The 21072-nt window shown below is 46.1% G+C and overlaps 1 protein-coding gene across 1 annotated transcript in view; it reads left to right on the top strand.

Moving 5' to 3' along the window:
- Positions 1-16720, top strand: part of SURF2 (surfeit 2) — a 32113-nt gene extending 15393 nt beyond the window's left edge. The window contains exons 2-6 of the mRNA XM_069241802.1: positions 8184-8338; positions 9166-9269; positions 10229-10417; positions 12099-12268; positions 16565-16720. Coding sequence (XP_069097903.1) covers positions 8184-8338; positions 9166-9269; positions 10229-10417; positions 12099-12268; positions 16565-16648 — 702 coding nt within the window. The 3' untranslated portion in view covers positions 16649-16720. The remainder of the gene's footprint in view (positions 1-8183; positions 8339-9165; positions 9270-10228; positions 10418-12098; positions 12269-16564) is intronic.
- The last annotated feature ends 4352 nt before the right edge of the window (positions 16721-21072 follow it).

The following is a 21072-nucleotide window of genomic DNA, read 5'->3' as shown; positions in this document are numbered from 1 at the left end:
CCGTTTCAAGCTCTTTTAGACAAAGGGGCAATAATCCCTGTGCCCTCATCTCTTATTCCCTGCTATTTTGGTTCCCAAGCACAATGATCGTTTTCGCCCAGTCCTCAACCTCAAGGCTCTGAAAAAAGACTTTGTGGTAGAACATTTCAAAATGATTTCAGTCCAGTCGATTCTTCCTTTGCTGGCTTAAAACGACTATTCACGTTGGACCTAAAAAGACGCTTACTTTCCTGTCTCTATCCATCCGAAGAGTCCAATATCTGATTTTCTGTTGGAAGTCGGCACTTTCAGTGCCAGGTTTTGCCCTTTGGACTTGCAACTTCTCTAAGTTCACAGCTTTACAAAAGTACTTGCCGCAGTGGTGGCCTTTTTCATTTACAATCGAGTGTGTGCATTTTATGGGGACCTCTTGGTTGGATCTATTTGGATCACCACACAAACCAATACTTCATCATTTCTGCTCTGAGGCGCCATCTTCCCAGGTTTGGGATGCTCTCTCATTCCCGTGGCCCAGGGAAATTCTGTATGCCTTTCTTCTGATTCCCTTCCTCCCAAAGGTGCTGCAGAAGATTTGGGAGGAGAAGAGAACTGTCATTGTCATTGCACCCTTTTGGCCTTGAAGACCATGGTTCCCACTTCTTCATGACACTTTCCAGAGGAAACTAAATTAATCTGTAAATCCATCCATCTCATCTCCAGTACATGACTCTTCCAGAGGTGCATCTCCGTCATCTCTGGTTGACAGCCTGGAATGTAAATAGTAGGGCTCGAAAATCTCTGATGTTCTCATGTGGTGGCTTTGGCTATTCAAGTCTCTCGAAAACCATCCATCTTAAAGTCCTCTTAAAAACACTAGGGTTCTTTCCAAAAATGGTGTCTTTCTAAGGATTTTATCCCTTATCCCTAGATAGTTGTGCAATTCTGGATTTTCTACGGGACAGATTCATGAAGGGGCTTGCATCATCTACTGTCTGTTCTCAGTGGGTTGCCATAAGAGCTTTTCATGTTCAAATAGATTTTTCTAAGATTTCTCCGTTGGTATCCAGGCTTCTTAAGAGTTTTTTCGGTTTAAGAGCCCCCTTCTTGCTAATCCTGTGCCTTCTTGTGATCTGTCAGTGGTTGCAATGACTTTAGTCGGCCCCCTTTGAGCCTTAGGATACCGCTCGGATGTCCTGGTTGTCTGCTAACACAGCTTTTTTGTTGCCCGTTGTTAGAAATTGGGACTCTAGCTGGCAGAGGTGTGAACCCTGTCTAAGGAGGGACCACAATCCTATTTAGGGTAAGTCACAACACACCCTAAATTATCCTGTGCTCACTGTCTGGTAGCTTGGCAAAGAGCAGTCAGGCTTAGCTTCAGAGACAATGTGTAAAGTATTAATGTAACACACAAGCAGAAACAGAGTGAAGACACCAAAAACACACAACACCATGTTAGAAAAAGAAAGTACAGTTTTATGAGCAAAATAAGACCGAAATGACAAAAACAAAGTAGAAGTTGAGCAATTAATTTTTAAAGAAGAAATGAAACTGTGGTGCTGTGGTCAGCAATGAAATCCTCTTATTCTTGCAGCAGCGGCGAGCTGTCTTCAATAGTGATCCGGTGTCTTGATCCACGCAGCAGCTGTGATGCATTAGTGATGCGTCAACAGCAAAGCGTCCCTTCCGATTGGCACAACACAGTCGATGTGACATTCTTTGTAGGACTTTCAAGGTTCCTAGACTGAGTTGGCACCATTTGGCAAGTGCAGAACTCAGTTGGCAAAGTCCACAGGCGGTAGCAGGATTGTTGGAAGTCTTTTGTGTCCCTGAGACTTCAGATAACAGGAGGTAAGCCAGCAAGCCCATGGAGTCACTCTGGGTCCAAGTGATGCAGGTCCAGTCCTTCTCACCCAGGCAGGGGGACAGCAGGCAGCTGAACAGCTCAGCAAGGCAAGAGTCCAGCAATGCAGGGATCCAGCAAAGTAGCAGTCCTTTAAGCAGCTCTGCAGTCCTTCTTGGCACAGCTTCACAGGTACAGAAGTGTACTGGAGTACTGGCGTCATGGGTCCAGAACCTATACCCAGTTGTGCCTTTGAAGTGTACAGAGGTCACCCTTTCCTGTCCTGGCTCCAGATTTACTACTGGGGATAATTAGCCTTTTGTCTATGTGTAGGCATGTTCTATTCAGGTATAAGTGTGAGAATGGGCCCAGCCCTTCCCTCCCATCCTACCAGAAGATAAATGCAGTCACACCCTGGTTCCCTTAGTGCGTCACTGTCTAGAGGGTATACACAAAACCCAGCTGTTACACAGCCCAGACTGACCAGAGGCGGGCAGAAGGCACAAGATAGCTATAGACAGTAAATGCCAACTCTCTAAAAGTGGCATTTGCTAAACTGCAATTTAAAATTCAACTTCACCATAGGTTGGGATTTTAAATTGTGAGTCCAGTGACACCAGACTCCACAAACTTATCTCTCACAGATTGTGAATTACACTTAATAACATGTGATACGGTAATCCATGGGCATTAGCCTATGGGAGAGATAGGCCTTGCAGTACTAAAAAACAACTTGGGCAGTTTTTCACTACCAGGACATGGAAAACTTAAAAGTATGTGTCCTACCTTTTGAATACATTGCACTCTGCCCTCTGGGTTGGTGAGGGACTGCCTTAGGGGTGACTTGTATGTATTAAAAAAGAGGGAAGGATTAGGCCTGGCAAGTGGTTTATTTTACCAGGTCGAGTTGGCAGTGTAAACTGCACCTAGCTTTGTAGTGGCAGGGCCTGGGTCATGGTTAGAGGGCTACTCGAGTGGATGGCAGAATGAGTGCTGTAGGTCTACTAGTAGCAATTAATTTAAAGGCCCTGGGTACTTCTAGTGCACTTTACTCGGGACTTATAAGTAAATTAAATATGCTAATTGGGGTTAGGCTAATGTTACTATGTTTAGGGGAGAGAACACAAGCAGACTAGCACTGGACTCTAGATAGTAATTGCACTGTTAGTTTAAACAATTACAAAAGTCTTCAAAATGTTTGCATCATCAACAAAAAGTATAGATTAGCTAAAACATGCAATAAAATACATTTTTTATTTTCCCTATTAGTCTAGATCGTGAGTAAGCACAAAAACTGCCATAGGCCATGTGAATTGCATCAGTACCAAATACTCACATAAAAATAGCTCAACGAGGTAAAGCTGACGTGCTACACACACTACCTCAAAATACCAACAGCCAGCATCGATCCCCAAAATAAAGAAACTACCATAGGCAGTATAAATGACATCACTGGGGGTTGGTTATATCACGATAATTCAAGAGAGTAATGTGACAATGCATTTACAACTCTACATTTCTTTTCTTTTATGGCAAGGTTATAGAGTAATAATTCTCTGCAGTTTTCAGACTAGTATGTTAGCTAGAGCACCCCACTATTTTCTCGTCTCAGCATCACCAGCCGGTGGTTGAATTATAGCTAGTGACTAACAGTCTGCATAGTTCTGCAGCATAATGAGGTGATCTTATAGTTAGTCACTTACTGTGGTCTCCGTTAATCTGCTTGCATACTGCATGAATCTCATGAATCTAGCTGCAAGCTGGGATGATTGCGTCGATAAATAGGCCATAATTGCTTCCCAGCATCATCTTATCTGCAACTGTAGGAAAATCGAATGTGGCCAGTAACGTCTCTAGGCCAGAAATGGCTCACAAACGCAGATAATATTCATTAATGACTCGGATGTCGCCCAGAAAGTCTACAGGCCCAGCCAGTAGTGCTAGTTATGCAACCATAATGATACTCTATAAGAAAACGCATACCACTCGTCAGTCGTAATAACTGTTTTTTCCATACAGAGTTTCAACAGATAATCCAAAAAACTCCTAATGCTACCCGCACTATATTGGAGCGGAACAGTGCTTACAAAGGCAAGTTTAACAGCTTTGATATTGAGATCTTTTGATATTAACTTTGCCTATTTCATCAGGATTCTGCCTAGTGTTTTAGGTGGAAGAGCACTTAACCCAGAGATCCAGTGCCTTCATAGTTTCAATTGAAGCTCTCAAATATTTGTCACTTAAGCTTATCATCTGAAAAACTTTGCCAGATTTGTATATTTCAGTGTACCGCTAGTTGCGTTCTTCGCTTTTAATCCATATGCCAAAAAGTGTGCTTTTAGCATCAGTTTGTTTCGGCAAGTTAAATTCTAATTGTAGACAAGACGCTGGTAATGAGTTTGGCAGGGTGAATACTGAACATTGACATTTATTTTGTGTCTGGGTCAGCCAAGTCTCAAGGCGGTCTCTAAAAGTCAATACTCAAAACATCAAGGACAACATAAGCTTGCTGTTAATGACCTTGCAGGTCGCTGACAAGTTGGGGCCATTCATTTTTTGCAGCAGCTTGCAAAACATCGGTCAACGCTGAGCAGGTACATTTCTGTGATGTTAGGTGATCCGAACAGCTAGCCCGTTGGTTGAGACACACGCCCAGATACTTAATTGTTCTTACTGTTCAGTTTCTTTTAGGCTTATTACTAAGATCTTACTTTTGGCACTGTTCATTTGAATATTATTCATCTTACTATAAATGTCCAGAGCACTTGGTGAATCTGCACATGGTCAAAAATAATGGCATCATCGGCATACTGATAAAGTTGAATTTTTAGGCCTGCCAATCTTAGTGGAAACGCCTGTGCTCCTGCTAAGTATTCATTAATGTCGACTAGGTACAGGTTGAGGAGTAAGGAACAATGATGCAGGCCTGCTTCACCCCTCTTGATGTTTCAATTTTATCCGTCATAACCCAGTTGGAGGTAATTCGTATCCACAGTAGTGAAGTGCACAGAGTCCTAACACCAGCAAAAACAAAGTCGGAGAAGTAGAGGGAGATGGGCAGAAAGTGGGGAAAGACCACCCTAGGGCTGTCAGGTCTAACAACCATTACTTCTGCCAAATGTTTCGGGGAATTGGGGGGCATTCCTGTAATATTTCCCTTTTTACGTTTTTTCCCTGACAGAGTGGTTCTTAGACCAGACTTTTCTTTCATTCCCAAGGTGGTTTCTTCCTTCTTCTTCAGTCAGGAAGTTGTTACCAGTTTTTCTTTCTGAGCTAGAGGGAGTTCCCTCTACACTTGATGTGAGCCACACATTGTCTATTTGTCTAGGACCCAGGATTTCCAGAAATGTTTCCTATGGCTCAGCTAATCAGGGTTCCAAAGTCTCCTCCCAGACCATTGGCAGATGGGTTCACCAGGCGATCACTTGGGCGTTTAAATCAGCTGGGGAAATTTCTCACATCCAGGAACACTCTACTAGGGCAGTGGCAGCCTCATGGGCAGAAGCAAGTAGAGCCTCCATTCATTAGATCTGTTGCGCTGCTACATGGTCATCCCAGCAGATGTTTGTTAGACTTTATCATCCACAAATGCCTGATTCTGTGGGTTCTTTTAGTGCTGCTGTTTTAAAAACAGCAATGATGTAAATGTTCTCATTAAAAATATTTGCATCCATAAGTGTGTTGATGGTGTTCTTGCTTGGTATATCCTCCAAAGAAGGACTGGGACTAGGAGGATAGAGGAGAGGGGGTAATGACCCTATCACTTACCGGTATTCTTTATTAGCTGTAAGCAATAGGACCATTAGTAGAGCTGCTTAAACTAGTCTTGGAAGAGCAGAATGATATTGCTCCAGGTCAGGATTCTCAAGAATGAATCGTGTTTCTGATGAAGGCCCCACTACTGCTGTAGTTGGGAGGGAAAGCTTAGTTCTACCAGTGGCTACAATTTCCAGTAATGGGCTTTTTATTTAACAACTTAAATCATTCCTGGGAACTGTAGCTTTGATCCACTTTAAGTGAGGAAAAGACCTGAAAACAATGTTTTAAAAAAGCTCCTGGCTTGAATTTGTTGTCACTAATTGCGTGGAACATCTGGTAATGCGGCTACTGGGCTCCAGGTGGGACAGCCCTGCCTTGAATGACATAGTAATTTCCTGTGGAGACATTATGGGCAAAAACCCATAGGATTTAACATGTGGTGACATATTATGCTGATCAGTAATTTTGAACCCTAAAAAACAAATCTGCCTCTTTTTAGTTAGTGTTGATCTGTATGGAATGGATTTTTTACTGTACCTAGATGTTTTATAGGCAAACAGTAATAGAAGTTTAGGATGGGGCATTGTGCTGTAGGGCAGTAATGGGAGCTAAAAGTTGGGGATGTAAGAGTGGCAAGGGAAAGTGAACGATAATGGGATGTACACATTTGGCATTGGTTGGGGGAACATTAATTCAGAGATGTGCTTCGGGCGTGGTCTGCGGGACAGTAATGGAGAGCATACATCAGGATATTGGAGGGAGATGGGAATGCATGCTAGGGGTAACAGAACATGTAATGAAAGAGTTTGGATTATATTGGACAATAATGGAGAGCATACATCAGGATATTGGAGGGAGGTGGTAATGGGAATGCATGTTAGGGGGTAACAGAACATGTAATGAGAGTCTCTGGATTATATTGGACAGTAATGGGAAATGGATACGGGGAGGCAGACATGGAAGGGGTGTAAGGATCTGTTGAAGGGCATTAATGAGATGCCTAAGGGGGCATGGAGAAGAGGGCAGGCATTGATGTACACCTGGGGGCTTGCGGGGCAGAGTATTGAAAGGCACGCAGAGTAGTACTCGGAGGGTGAGCGTAATGGGAGGATGGCGGTACACAAAGGGAATGTAACAGTAAGAGCTGGTGCGCGTGCCCCTTGGAGCAGGGAGAGGCACACAGTGAGATCAGAGATGCTAAGACTGAGTGAAGAGTGCACAAGAGGGCATAGGAAGGCCACCCGTAAAGCGATGTGGAGATTGGCAGAGACGTAGGTCTGCAGTAGTAGTCACAGGAGATGCACAGAGGGCATGATGTCTGGTACACTTGTGAGATTTTCATAGTCCCATCGTGATGTTAAAGGGAAGTGAACCTGAGTGATGGAGAAGTGCATCAAAGGGAGGGGCACAAAGATACTTGGAAAGGGTAGAATAATGGGAGCTGGACACGGGTCAGTAGGAGATAAACACAAGATTGTGGGGGTGATTCTGAGCTTGGCGGGCGGCGGTAGCCGCCCGCCAAGCGGGAACCGCCAGAAGACCGTACCGCGGTCAAAAGACCGCAGCGGTCATTCTGGGTTTCCCACTGGGCTGGTGGGCGCCCGCCGAAAGTCCGCCCGCCAGCCCAGCGGGAAACACCCTTCCCACGAGGACGCTGGCTCAGAATTGAGCCGGCGGAGTGGGAAGGTGCGACGGGTGCAGTTGCACCCGTCGCGAATTTCAGTGTCTGCTAGGAAGACACTGAAATTCTTTTTGGGGCCCTCTTACGGGGGCCCCTGCAGTGCCCATGCCATTGGCATGGGCACTGCAGGGGCCCCCAGGGGCCCCGCGGCACCCCCTACCGCCATCCTGTTCCCAGCGGGAGAACCGCCAGGAACAGGATGGCGGTAGGGGGTTTCAGAATCCCCATGGCGGCGGAGCGCGCTCCGCCGCCATGGAGGATTCTGAAGGGCAGCGGAAAGTCGGCGGGACACCGCCGACTTTCTGTTTCTGCCCGCGGCTGAACCGCTGCGGTCAGAATGCCCAGCGGTGCACCGCCAGCCTGTTGGCGGTGCTACCGCGGTCGTTCGCCCTGGCGGTTTTTACCGCCAGGGTTAGAATGACCCCCTGTGTGTCGGGGACCTAAATACTGTGCCCTAAAATGTTGTCTTTTGAGTGTAAATTTTATTTTAGTCACTTCAATTGGCGTGATTTTTATAAATGATATTTAGGACGGGATTTTAATGCCCGAAGATACGCAGTATTCTGGGACACCACCATACATGAGGAGGGGGAGTAGACGCAGTGACACACTGTAAAGGGGGAGCAGCATTGGGCGGTACATGTGGGTGCATGAGAATGGCCGCAGTAATTGAAGATGAGTAGGATGGACCAGGGCAGCGAGGTACACATGTGGCATGTTGTGTGGCATTCATTGACCTGCACGCAGAGGTGGTTGGGGGCAGAATAGGAAGTACACATTGAGGGCATTAAAAGGTGCCCCCAAAGAGGAGCCTAATCTTGTGGACCCATCTAGATCCTGGGTTAGAGGAAGTAAAAACACCTTTGGGGGGGTGCAGGGAGGCCCAAGCAGATGAACATAGATCTTTCGTTTTTTCTCTTCCAGGTAAGGTGCAGATTGACTGGCCACGAGCTGCCTTGCCGGTTGCCCGAACTACAGATATACACCAGCGGAAAGAAGTATCTGCGATTAATTAAGACTACAAAAACATTTGATTATTGCGAGTTTGAGCCTCATGTTGTGCCAAGTACTAAAAATCCGTACGTGTCTTCCAAGGTGCTCGGCAGCTGCTAATTGTACAATAAACCATTGATGTGTTTTTAATTGATTCCCAGCGCTCACAGGGCTAGCAGAAAGGTGCATCTGTGCAAAGATTGACTTGTCTCTCCTACTGTCCCAGCTGATTACATTCGGCCTGATATGACCACACCAGCGAGAGTTCAGCTGTACATATTCTTTCCCTTTAAGCTGTACTGAAGTTTGCTTTCTTGCCGTTGTCAGGGACCTTGCCTGTTTGGCTTGACAGCTCCTCCAACACACTAAAATCTTCATGTCCCAGTAACTAATGGGCCTTGTCTTGTGTTAAATTCCAGCAGGTATGACCTTCTGAGATTTAATGTGGGTGTCGACTTTTAGCACCTAGTAATTACCAGATACAGTAAAGTTTTTCACAACTCATTATTTCGACCCTTGCACACTCGGGCGTTGAAATTATCAGGACCAGTTGTAAGGCGAGAACCACTGTATATGGTAGCTTTATAGGTGGCACATTTCCACCAAATATATAGATATATAGTTAGATAAGTATAGATTGCCCCTGATGAAGGGTTATTGCTGATGTTGAACGTTTAGACTACAGTGGGCCTATATTACATCAGACTAGTGAGGTCTCATAGATCCACCCCAGCATCTCGTCTTGCTATTCCATATTCCTCTTGTTGGAGAATCTGCAGTAGATCTCCAGAGGGCCAGAGCTATCTTTGCCACAGGACCCTAGAACTGTAGAATAGTCTTTGGACATTAGTTGATACCTGACTGCTAGCAACCTCTCATGCCAGTTGTTGTATCCCATATTTTCCCCTATCAGGCACCAGCTGTTCTGCAAGTTAACTCTGCGTCACATAAACAAAGTACCTGAGCATGTGCTGCGTCATGTACAGGGAAGGCGGTACCAGCGAGCATTGAAGAGATGTGAGTACATCCTGCCGTCCACCTGAATGTTACTTTCCAGGCAGAAGTTTCATGTAGTCTATTTGTTATTGCCCTAATGGCTTTCAGGGATTGAGCTGGTGAATTCTACAGGTGTTTTATGTTGTAATATTTGTATATAGTGCAGTAGTCCCAGTTTTCCACATCCATCCGCTCTATTAAGTGTTGAAAGACAACTGCACAACTGTGTTCTAGGTCTGTACTCCTACATCCTGAAGTGCTTGGCAGCACAGATTTAGAACATGGCTATACAGTGGCTAAGATGGCACACTCGCTTGCATTGCTGGGGTTGGGTTAACAGGGCTATTTGGGAGTTCCTCTGGGTAGTTTTTGGTTTACTTCTATACTTCCTAAATTGTTCACAAAATGAGATCCTGAGCCCCGTGAAAAATGGTATTGGACTTCCTAGGTAGCAGGCTTCCACCATCTGCTGCATACAATGTTTGAGTAAATTCATTGGGATTCCCCAGTAGTTGGTGGTGTTATATTGTGATCTGGAAGCCACAGCAGCCCTAACAATTAAATATTTGTCCATATGTATGGGGCTGAAGGGTGGTGAGGGGGTTCTGCTAGCTGAATTGGTAGGTTGGGTATTTGAGCAATCTATCATTGTCAGATGCTCCATCAGCTTGTCATGGTCACATGCCAGCCCCTTTGGTCTATAATCATGGATAGAAGCCTTTTTGGACCATTTTTATTTAACACCTGTTTATTGGCTCCTGTCAACTGTGACCAGCTTTCTCCTTTCAAGAGCAAGATCATATGATTGTTAGAGAGGAGACCAGTGAAAGGCTGAAAACACCATAGACCATTCAGCAATGGATTTCTACACCATTCCGTGTGACCGTCCGTCCTGTGGTAGAATTACAAACCTAGGGCAATAGTCAACCATACCAAAGCAGCCAGTGATCTTGTGACAAAGCTTCTCCTTCCTAATCTAGATGAGGAATGTCAGGCTGAAGGAGTGGAGTATGTCCCGCTCTGTCTGCTCCAGAAGAAAAAGCGTCCACCACGCGAGGAAGAGCCGTTCACTGGTAAAAAAGAGCAGAGCAAAAAGGGGGAAGTCTGGGAACCTGGCTCCAGTGAGGAAGAGGAGGATTCTGACGACAGCTTAAGTGACCTCTATCCAGGTGAGCTCAAGAAATGTTATTCTCTTTTCAGAGTAGTATCGCAGTCTTCCATTTATAAAGCAACAAGATCCTAAAATTAATCATACTGTGGTTTGGTAATATTAACCTTTTTGTGGCCAAGGTATTTCATAACCTGGATTAAGCATATATTGAAACATTTAAGTAAACACTCATTATATCTAAATTTGAACATTCTTGGTAAGCCAGTTGTCAATACAATACCATTTAAATCTGGCTAATACGAAAGGTTGCTTGAAAATTTATGATGAAGTGTTCACACAGTGAAGATTATTGACTCGGTGCAGGTCTGTAAATATGTACAAAAGAATTCTTTTTAAAGTCAACGTGTCTAGCCTGGATTTTACAATATGAGTAAACAGATGGTGCAAGAAGGCCTATTCTCACTGTTGAAGTCACGTGTGATAAGATTCTTCTGACTCCCATTCTCTATTCTCTGAACGCAGCACTTGTGTGCATTTATCAGGATAGGGATGATCTACCATGCCCAATTGTCTTTTTTTTTGTTTTTCAAAGCGACTACTATTTTGCATTGCCAATTTCATGTAAGTGGCCGTTTCTTGATGGAAAGTTTACGTAATTTGTGTTTTTTATTTTGAATGCCGTTGTTGATTTTGAAAACCTGATGCCGAAGCAGAGAACCGCCTCGCGGCCATCATCTCTAAATGCAGACACTGCTCTCACATAAGTCTTGTTCTTTCATGGCTGGCTGTAACAGTCTCACTGCTGGGTACAGACCACTGAACTCCTCACAGTGGGTCCTCTTGCTGGATTTTTTTTTTTTTTTTTTTTTTGGTGAGCTCCCTCCGTAAAATTCTGGGAAGTGCACTTTCGTGGTACACTGTCTCTTCCCCCTTTTAACATCAGTGTCACACCTGGTAACATCTTTTTCCATTATAGTACCAATTATGGGTCCAAATCAGTTCATGCGTGACTAGTTCTTCATTTTGCTCAGGTGTTTTTCACTTGGCAACTTGTGGTTTCCTCACTTTTGGACATATAATATAATATTATTTCACTTTTTATTACAGTAACTCCATCAACAAAGTTACAGTCTGCCTATTAAACACTTTTTTTTGTTGTTGCTATTTTTCAAGTGCTTTTATAAACCATTTTCTCCTGATGATGATGATATTACAAATTACCAAAAAGATTGAAACTTCAGTATTTCAACAGACTAGCTTATCTTGCACAGTCTAAGAAACTGTTTTGGGTATCTCTATTCTAGAAACATGACTGGACATTTTGACCTTAGGCTTTTGTTTTCCACATATATACAGACTTGCACTCTGTCCTTACCCTTCAATAAGGGAATGCTATGGCACTGAACCCTCCTTTCCTGTTAGATGAATCCAGAACTCTGTAATACATACTTTATAATGGCTAGCTTTGTTTATGATCTTCATTGCATTGGCAATTGATTACCAAGATTGTTTCAATTCAGATTAAACTAGTGCTAGTCACCCGGTCACACTAATACTCATGTTTGGAGTCCACAGTAATTTAGTTCCTTCAGTAATTGTTTGCACTCTTGCTTAAGTCGCATCCCAGTGATTTGTTTTGGGCAACTTGAAATAAAGCAGTTGGTTATCCTTTACACAATATTTGCACTCTGGCAATGACTGCACACTGACTTTCTTCCATGCCCTGGTTATGTTCCCAGCCGAGCTGTTCAGCGAGAGGGGAAAGAGTGCCTCGGTGAAAGGCAAAGCCCCCCCACAGCAGAGTGAGAGGGGGGCAACCGTGGACGCGGAGGAAGGAGACGGTGACACCAGCAGTGGACAGGATGCAGGGATGGACGTGGAAAGGCCTCCTGCCCCAAAGAGGCGTCAGGTGAGCAGCTGCAGCACTGAATAGCAGTGGCTGAGTTGGACTGTGGATCTTACATTGTGATATGGTGTTGGACTTTACTTTGTTAAATTGTAGAGCTGCCAAGTGAAAGTAGATGAGCACCGCACAGTGTGGAGGTCTAAGATATAGTTTTGCACTGTTGGCTACTCAGCCTGCTCAACAGAACATGTCTTTGGTGTAGATCCGATTCCAACTTCTCTCCGTTATAGCGCCCTTTTCAGTCAATTTGCCTTCTGACTGATTTTCTCTTTAAATAAATCGTTATACTGCTATAAAAGCTCAAGTAAAGTTCCTAATGTCAGGTGGACGTGAAACTAATGTGCTTTAAAGATTCCACTGGCACAGTTAGTTCTGCTTTAAAGCTACCTGTCAAACTAACGTGTTACTAGCTGTGGGCAAGTGATGGAGTCCGTCCTAAGCTTGGGATTCCTTTATGTGGCAAAATGTAATGCACTTGTTTGGAGAATTGAGAGCTCTCTCTCCTAGGTATCCAGCAATCTCATTCATTTTGTTAACACTAAACATACATTACAACTGTTAAACAGAGCAATGCCCCCTTCCGAGTTAAAAAAGAAAGGCAGTTTCTCATTAAGAGTTTGTGGCATTGCTACAGGGAGATGCTTTGTAAGCTGGGATGCAGTCTCTCCTATAGCCGTACAGATCTCCTGCTCTCTACACAACACTTGGGTCGTTTTGTTACTGCATGTAAATCTCGGATGTTTAATGTCTGCTGTGAGAATCCTTTTTTGTTTGTACTTGCTAAGCTTTAATTCATTACCCCTCAAGAAACCTGAAGAATGCCGAACAGCTGGAGGCAAAATGCTTGAATAGTCAATTGAGAAGGTTCCTGAAACAGTTCTGTATTAGTTGGTATACACCGGTGTGACACTCCTCTTTTTTAAGCTGACTCTAAATTTCTCTTTCCTTTTGCTCATCTTTGTTGCCCCTAGAAATGATTTCATCCAAAGTGTGCATGCTTATTAGTTCAGTAACTAAATAACTTCGGATTTCCTGTGGTCTCAAGTGTATTAGGTAGAAAGGCGTCTCTCTCCGCCAGTGTTTCTCTCTTGCCCCTACCCTTCCCCAATCCACTGCATAACCCCACACATCTATGCCCACTAAAGTAAGGTAGATGGATGTGTGTGTGTGTGTGTGTGTGTATGTATGTATGTATGTATATATATATATATATATATATATATATATACATACATACATACATACATACATACATACATACATACATATCTCTCTCTCCCTCACTCTCCGTGTCCTCTTTCTTTTGAGCGCGGGAAAGTGATGCTAGGTGACAGAAAATATTTGAGTGAGACATGGGTTGCAGGTGGCACACCCATGAAGCAGTCCACTAGCTAACAGGCTGTAAGAGTGGCAGAAGTCGGGAACCTGCCCAACACCTCTTCCAAGCCTTAAATGTCACTGTTGTCACCAGGAGGTGTGTGGTGAAGGCACCACACACCCTCCTAGTGATGACAGTATGAACTGTGCCGGCAGTGTTCTCCAGGAAGGAGCTCTGCAGGAGGTGGGCTTACCTTCTGGGCACCACACACCCTCCTAGTGATGACCGTATGAACTGTGCCAGCAGTGTTCTCCAGGAAGGAGCTGTGCGGGAGGTAGGGTGCCTAGAAGGTAAGCCCGTCACCCTCCTAGTGATGACCGTATGAACTGTGCCGGCAGTGTTCTCCAGGAAGGAGCTCTGCAGGAGGTGGGCTTACCTTCTGGGCACCCTGTCACCCTCCTACTGATGACCGTATGAACTGTGCCGGCAGTGTTCTCCAGGAAGGAGCTCTGCAGGAGGTGGGCTTACCTTCTGGGCACCCAGTCGCCCTCCTAGTGATGACCATATGAACTGTGCCGGCAGTGTTCTCCAGGAAGGAGCTCTGCGGGAGGTAGGGTGCCCAGAAGGTAAGCCCGTCACCCTCCTAGTGATGACCGTGTGAACTGTGCCGGCAGTGTTCTCCAGGAAGGAGCTCTGCGGGAGGTAGGGTGCCCAGAAGGTAAGCCCGTCACCCTCCTAGTGATGACAGTATGAACTGTGCCAGCAGTGTTCTCCAGGAAGGAGCTCTGCAGGAGGTGGGCTTACCTTCTGGGCACCCTGTCGCCCTTCTAGTGATGACAGTATGAACTGTGCCGGCAGTGTTCTCCAGGAAGGAGCTGTGCGGGAGGTAGGGTGCCTAGAAGGTAAGCCCGTCACCCTCCTAGTGATGACCGTATGAACTGTGCCGGCAGTGTTCTCCAGGAAGGAGCTCTGCAGGAGGTGGGCTTACCTTCTGGGCACCCTGTCGCCCTTCTAGTGATGACCGTATGAACTGTGCCGGCAGTGTTCTCCAGGAAGGAGCTCTGTGGGAGGTGGGCTTACCTTCTGGGCACCCTGTCACCCTCCTAGTGATGACAGTATGAACTGTGCCGGCAGTGTTCTCCAGGAAGGAGCTCTGCAGGAGGTGGGCTTACCTTCTGGGCACCCTGTCGCCCTTCTAGTGATGACAGTATGAACTGTGCTGGCAGTGTTCTCCAGGAAGGAGCTCTGCGGAGGTGGGCTTACCTTCTGGGCACCCTGTCGCCCTTCTAGTGATGACAGTATGAACTGTGCCGGCAGTGTTCTCCAGGGAGGAGCTCTGCGGGAGGTAGGGTGCCCAGAAGGTAAGCCTGTCACCCTCCTAGTGATGACAGTATGAACTGTGCCAGCAGTGTTCTCCAGGAAGGAGCTCTGCGGAGGTGGGCTTACCTTCTGGGCACCCTGTCACCCTCCTAGTGATGACCGTATGAACTGTGCCGGCAGTGTTCTCCAGGAAGGAGCTGTGCGGGAGGTAGGGTGCCCAGAAGGTAAGCCCGTCACCCTCCTAGTGATGACAGTATGAACTGTGCCGGCAGTGTTCTCCAGGAAGGAGCTCTGCGGGAGGTAGGGTGCCCAGAAGGTAAGCCCGTCACCCTCCTAGTGATGACAGTATGAACTGTGCCAGCAGTGTTCTCCAGGAAGGAGCTCTGTGGGAGGTGGACTTACCTTCTGGGCACCCTGTCACCCTCCTAGTGATGACAGTATGAACTGTGCCGGCAGTGTTCTCCAGGAAGGAGCTCTGCTGGAGGTGGGCTTACCTTCTGGGCACCCTGTCGCCCTCCTAGTGATGACCATATGAACTGTGCCGGCAGTGTTCTCCAGGGAGGAGCTCTGCGGGAGGTAGGGTGCCCAGAAGGTAAGCCCGTCACCCTCCTAGTGATGACCGTGTGAACTGTGCCGGCAGTGTTCTCCAGGAAGGAGCTGTGCGGGAGGTAGGGTGCCCAGAAGGTAAGCCCGTCACCCTCCTAGTGATGACAATATGAACTGTGCCGGCAGTGTTCTCCAGGGAGGAGCTCTGCGGGAGGTGGGCTTACCTTCTGGGCACCCTGTCACCCTCCTAGTGATGACAGTATGAACTGTGCCGGCAGTGTTCTCCAGGGAGGAGCTCTGCGGGAGGTGGGCTTACCTTCTGGGCAGGTGTGCCTCCGCTTCCTGCTCTCCTCCTGTCCTAGCAATCCTTGTACAGAATGCCCATATGCTGGTACTTCGAACCGTCTTGTCGGATGGCATATGACTTACTGAGGATTTGCGGACCCCCCTACTGGTAGGTATGCTAGTTGCTGGGGGAGGTTAGATAGCAGTTCTTTGTGGTGGGGGTTCTTTGCAAAGCACCACAGTACAATGAGATGCTGGAACTCCATAGTATAAAATAAGCAGAGACCTTGGATACCCTGCAGACTGCAAGACATGCCCCAGATTGTGGTGAAATGTGGTTTAAAATGAAGAGGAGAATTGATGCAGGAGGGTGTTGGGGTGAGCAGAGGTGTTGAAGTAGAGAATGGATTGTTGTGGTTGCATGAGGTTAAAGTGGGTGACATCAGCAAAGGAGAAACATACATTTTCGTAGTGTCTTTTAGGGCTTTTAGCCTCTTTTGATTCTGGCCACGTGGCCTTAAAGTCACAAATCAGCATGGCTGCATTGTATTGGAACTTTCATCTTAACATTTATATGAATCCACAGAGTAGTCAGCTGAATGTCTGAGACAGCCCTGCTTTGCTCTCTTGCAACATAACGCTTATCGTCCCAGGAGTTCTAGCGAGGGCCTTGCTGTGAGCACCGGTACCCGGGCAGCAGTCCTTGCCAGTGCTTGCAAGCCCACATTGATGCTGATGTGTGAACGAGTCTCCATGTTTTGCATCACCTATGTTATTGCTCGACTCTGCAGTCCGCGCGCCACCTGATGACATGTGTCCTCTCTTTACAGAAGCAGGCGGGGTCTTTGAAGAAGAAGTTCAAGAGTCACCACCGGAAGCCCAAGAGTTTCAGGCAAACTGTAAATGGGAAATAGACGTTGTACAGGTCCACTGACAGAGACGTTTAACTAAATTCTATAATAAAAGAAAGTGTTTTTGGTTACAAACCTCCTCTTCAGCATCATTGTGTGAAAGCAGATGTACTAAAATGCAAATTTGAAATAAAAAGATACGTATATAAGGTGGCACAACAATAGGGGGCAGGCATAGGGTCTGCAGGAGGAACATACTACGTTTTCATGTCCGTTTCCTGTGATCTGTGTGTGATGGGTCAGGAAATGGTTGATCTTTGTATTGTCACAGTACCAGAAGTGCCCAAGGAAAGATACAGTGCTCTAGAGCAGTGGTTACCAACCTTTTGACTTCTGTGGTCCTCCACTTTATCAGTACTGGAACCCGGGGACCTGCACTGAATCATTAGAATCTGGGGATCCCCCCTCCCCCCCAAATGAGTCATTACTGAAAGCTGGGGACCTAATCTTAATATCGTATTTTCTAAACCGTCACGGACCCCCTGAAGAGGCGTTGCGAACCGCATGGGTCCCCGGACCACAGGTTGGGAACCGCTGCTCTAGAGGCAAAATAAAATCTGTAAGCTGATCAAACTTAAAAGGACATCCGATCAACAAGCATACAGAGCCATCACCAATCCGAGCTATGCAGAGGTTGTTTTAAAGTGCTGTGTTTTTTAATGCTGCTTTAAAACTAAATGGCGTGGGTGGAAGGAAATTACTGTGGTGCAAGCCATTCACTGGTGGCTGTTATTCTGAAAGTCTGAAGAGCCTCTGCCCATGTTACTTGATACTGATGGAGTGTCTGGCAGGCATGCAAGCGCTCCTGATCATCCTAGAACATCACAGGTTTGCTGTCAAGAGATCTGAAACCTGCTGTGCTTGTACCTGCACATTTCCACCACACAGCCACAAGTTCCCAGAGCTCCTGTCTTAACTATTCATTAATACAAGTAATCAAATCTGTATATATGATGTGGATCAAAGAAAGGAGGCCAGACGAGAAACAGGTGTGTTGTAGAGAAGAAAAGTGAAATACGGATAAGGACCACCCTACTCGGCTTAGCGTGTAACTTTATAATTGCATAGGCTTTACCCTTTTCTCCCTAATTGTGGCAAGCTTAAGAAGAATTTCTCATAATCTTGCGAGGAAGCAGCAGAAAAACCTGACCGAGATAGGCCAGTGAGAAGCTTAGTAATAACTGCCAGTCTGATTGTTCAGGCGAGACCTCAAGTCAACACATTGTTGCAGGAATATGCGAAGATGTCAATGCATCAGATTTTCAAAACTTGTATAGAGGGTATGTCATTAGAAGACATTGCCCATTTTGCTTTTGCTATGGGAGTGAAAACCCTAAAGGATTGGAATACTGTTAGCTGAATAGCACTACGGGGTTTCCCTTCCAGGGAAGAGAGATTGTCCCCTGAAAAGCCCACTGAAATCTCGAAGCGTGTTTAAAGAGCAGTTCTCCCATGTATAGAAACGGAGCCTTCTAAACGTCAAGATTGTGACGAATTCCTTGTACAAAGGAGAAAAATGTCAGCAGGTACATCTGGATGGTCCACCCGATGACCTGGTTGTACGTTTTGAAACGTATATACAGTTATATGTATGTTTTGGTATTTCTAATTTACGCACCTTGCTGGGTAGCAACAGCACACGATACATAGAGCAAGCCCCAGTGGGGATACGTGGGTGGGAGGGAAGAGGGTGTGCTAATGGATTGGGTGAGAAGTCAATGTCTCTGAAATAGTAATCCTGGAAGGGGTTGGTCTTTAATCTCTTCCTGGTATGTAGGAGTGTTGGTGCTGTTCTGATGTCTATGGGGATGTTGTGCAAGATCCAGGGGTGGGAGGCTGATAATGCTTGTTTTTACTCTGTGTCGATGTTTGAGCTTCTTGTCTGCCCTTGCCGTCCTGATAATATTAGTTTGCTACCTAGATATATAGGGGTCATGGTTTAGGCAGTCGTGTAATTGATGCAACTGTGTTTGAAGATGATCCATGCATTGAAGGGGGAACAATAGTAGATCTTGTATCGCGTAAATGTGCGGTCAGACTTTTTTTTCAACCCCTTGATGAACCATGCTGCTACGTGAAATATGCTTTTCAAAGGACTAAGAGTGGTCTCTGGAATGCAGTTGAGCAGCACGTTGCCTCTTTCAAGATGGAAGAGGATTTAGACTTGAGCTGTCAATCCGAAGTCTTCTCTTGGGAGAAAAGTTTTCACCTTTTTTCAGGAGACCGAGCTGGTCCCAGGCTGTTTTCGTCTTCTAGGCAATGTCTTCTTCAAGTGAGAAATTTGAGTCCAGGATGAATCGGGGATTTGGGCAGTTCTGTCAGTTGTGGTGCAAGGCCTGTTAGGTTTAACTTGGATAGCAAAGAAGAAGAATTCGGTCTTCTTGGGCCTTAGCATCAAGTAGTTTGTTGACATCCAGGTTTGGATGTGTTCAAGGCATACTTTGAGTCTCTGTATGTTGTTGGTTAAGGTGATTTCTAGAGTTGGGTATCCTCAGCTTACTTATGTTGCTAGCTGCAAGGATGGCTCTGAAGGGTTCCGTATAAAAGTTGGAAATGTTGCATGACAGGATGAGCCCTGAGGGAATCCTCCGGTGCCGGGGGAGCCCGGGATCTGGTAGCTCCTATCTTATCCATGCTATAGTTTCTAAGGGTGCAAGAGGTTGACGTAATTCCAACAAATAAAAGCTTTTTTCCATAAAGTAAGCTTTACTTACTGGAACTTATATGACCAAACGGCATATGAGCCAGCAGTACTAGAAGAAGGTAATGGTTCCAAACTCGGCAGTGCTTGTCTACTGGGGAAGAGTTGTAGCAGCCGTCAACATAAGCCGCAACAGTGTCATTCAGGAACAGAAAAACATCAAATTCCAAAACTCCTGTAAACTTATTGCTGCTAAATATGTGTAGGAGGCTGGCCCGGCTTGTAGTGGGTACCAGAGGTACTTAAACCTTGTGCCAGGTCCAGTTATCCCTTATTAGTGTAGAAGAGGTGTTTCTAGCAGCTTAGGCTGATAGAAGGTAGCTATGGCAAAGCAGCTTAGGCTGAACTAGGAGACATGTAAAGCTCCTACTATACCACTGGTGTCATATGCACAATATCATAAGAAAACACAATACACAGAAGTACTAAAAATAAAGGTACTTTATTTTTATGACAATATGCCAAAAGTATCTCAGTGAGTACCCTCAGTATGAGGATAAGTTTTATATACACAAGATATATGTACACAAACCAAAATTATGCAGGTTATAGCAAGAAAAGTAATGCAAGCAGTGTAAAGTTACAATAGATTGCAATAGGAGCACATAGGTATAGGGGCAACACAAACCATATACTCCAAGTGGAATGCGAACCACGAATGGACCCCAAACCTATGTGAGCTTGTAGAGGGTTGCTGGGACTGTAAGAAAACAGTGAGGGTTGGAAAAATAGCCCACCCCAAGACCCTGAAAGGTAGATGTAAAGTGCACCTACTACCCCCAGAGAGCACAGAAGTCATGATAGGGGGATTCTGCAGGAAGAACAAACACCAGCAATGCAACAACAGTGGACTTCCGGACCTGAGTACCTGTAAAACAAGGGGACCAAGTCCACTAGTCGCGGCAATGTCGAGAGTGGGCAGGAGCCCAGGAAATTCCAGCTGAGGGTGCAAGGAAGCTGCCACCTGTTGGAAGAAGCTTGGAGTTCTGCAAGAACGAAGAGGACTAGGAACTTCCCCTTTGGAGGATGGATGTCCCACGTCGTGAAGAAGCTTGCAGAGGTGTTCCCACGCAGAAAGGGCGCAAACAGGCCTTGCTAGCTGCTAGGGTTTTTGGATGCTGCTGTGGCCCAGGAGGGACCAGGATGTCACCACTTGGATGAGGAGACAGAGGGGGCGCCCAGCAACGTAGGGAGCCCTCACAGAAGCAGGCAGCACCCGCAGAAGTACCTGAACAGGCACTTAGAAGAAAAGTGAACTGGAGTCCACCCGAAGTCACAAAACGGAGTCCCACGACGCCGGAGGACAACTCAGAAGGTTGTGCTCTGCAGGTTAGAGTGTCGGGACCCAGGCTTGGCTGTGCACGAAGGAAATCCTGGAAGAGTGCACAGGAGCCGGAGCAGCTGCAAATCATGCGGTACCCAGCAATGCTGTGTAGCGTGGGGAGGCAAGGACTTACCTCCACCAAACTTGGACTGAAGAGTCACTGGACTGTGGGAGTCACTTGGACAGAGTTGCTGAGTTCCAAGAACCACGCTCGTCGTGCTGAGAGGGGACCCAGAGGACCGGTGATGCAGTCTTTTGTTGCCTGCGGTTGCAGGGGGAAGATTCAGTCGACCCACAGGAGATTTCTTCAGAGCTCCTGGTGCAGAGAGGAGGCAGGCTACCCCCAGAGCATGCACCACATGGAAACAGTCGAGAAAGCCGGCAGGATGAAGCGATACAAGG

The sequence above is a fragment of the Pleurodeles waltl genome, chromosome 6 (genome assembly GCF_031143425.1).
Source record: "Pleurodeles waltl isolate 20211129_DDA chromosome 6, aPleWal1.hap1.20221129, whole genome shotgun sequence".
Lineage (NCBI taxonomy): Eukaryota > Metazoa > Chordata > Amphibia > Caudata > Salamandridae > Pleurodeles > Pleurodeles waltl.
The sequence above is the reverse complement of the archived record's forward strand: the minus strand, read 5'-3'. Positions and strand labels throughout refer to the sequence as shown.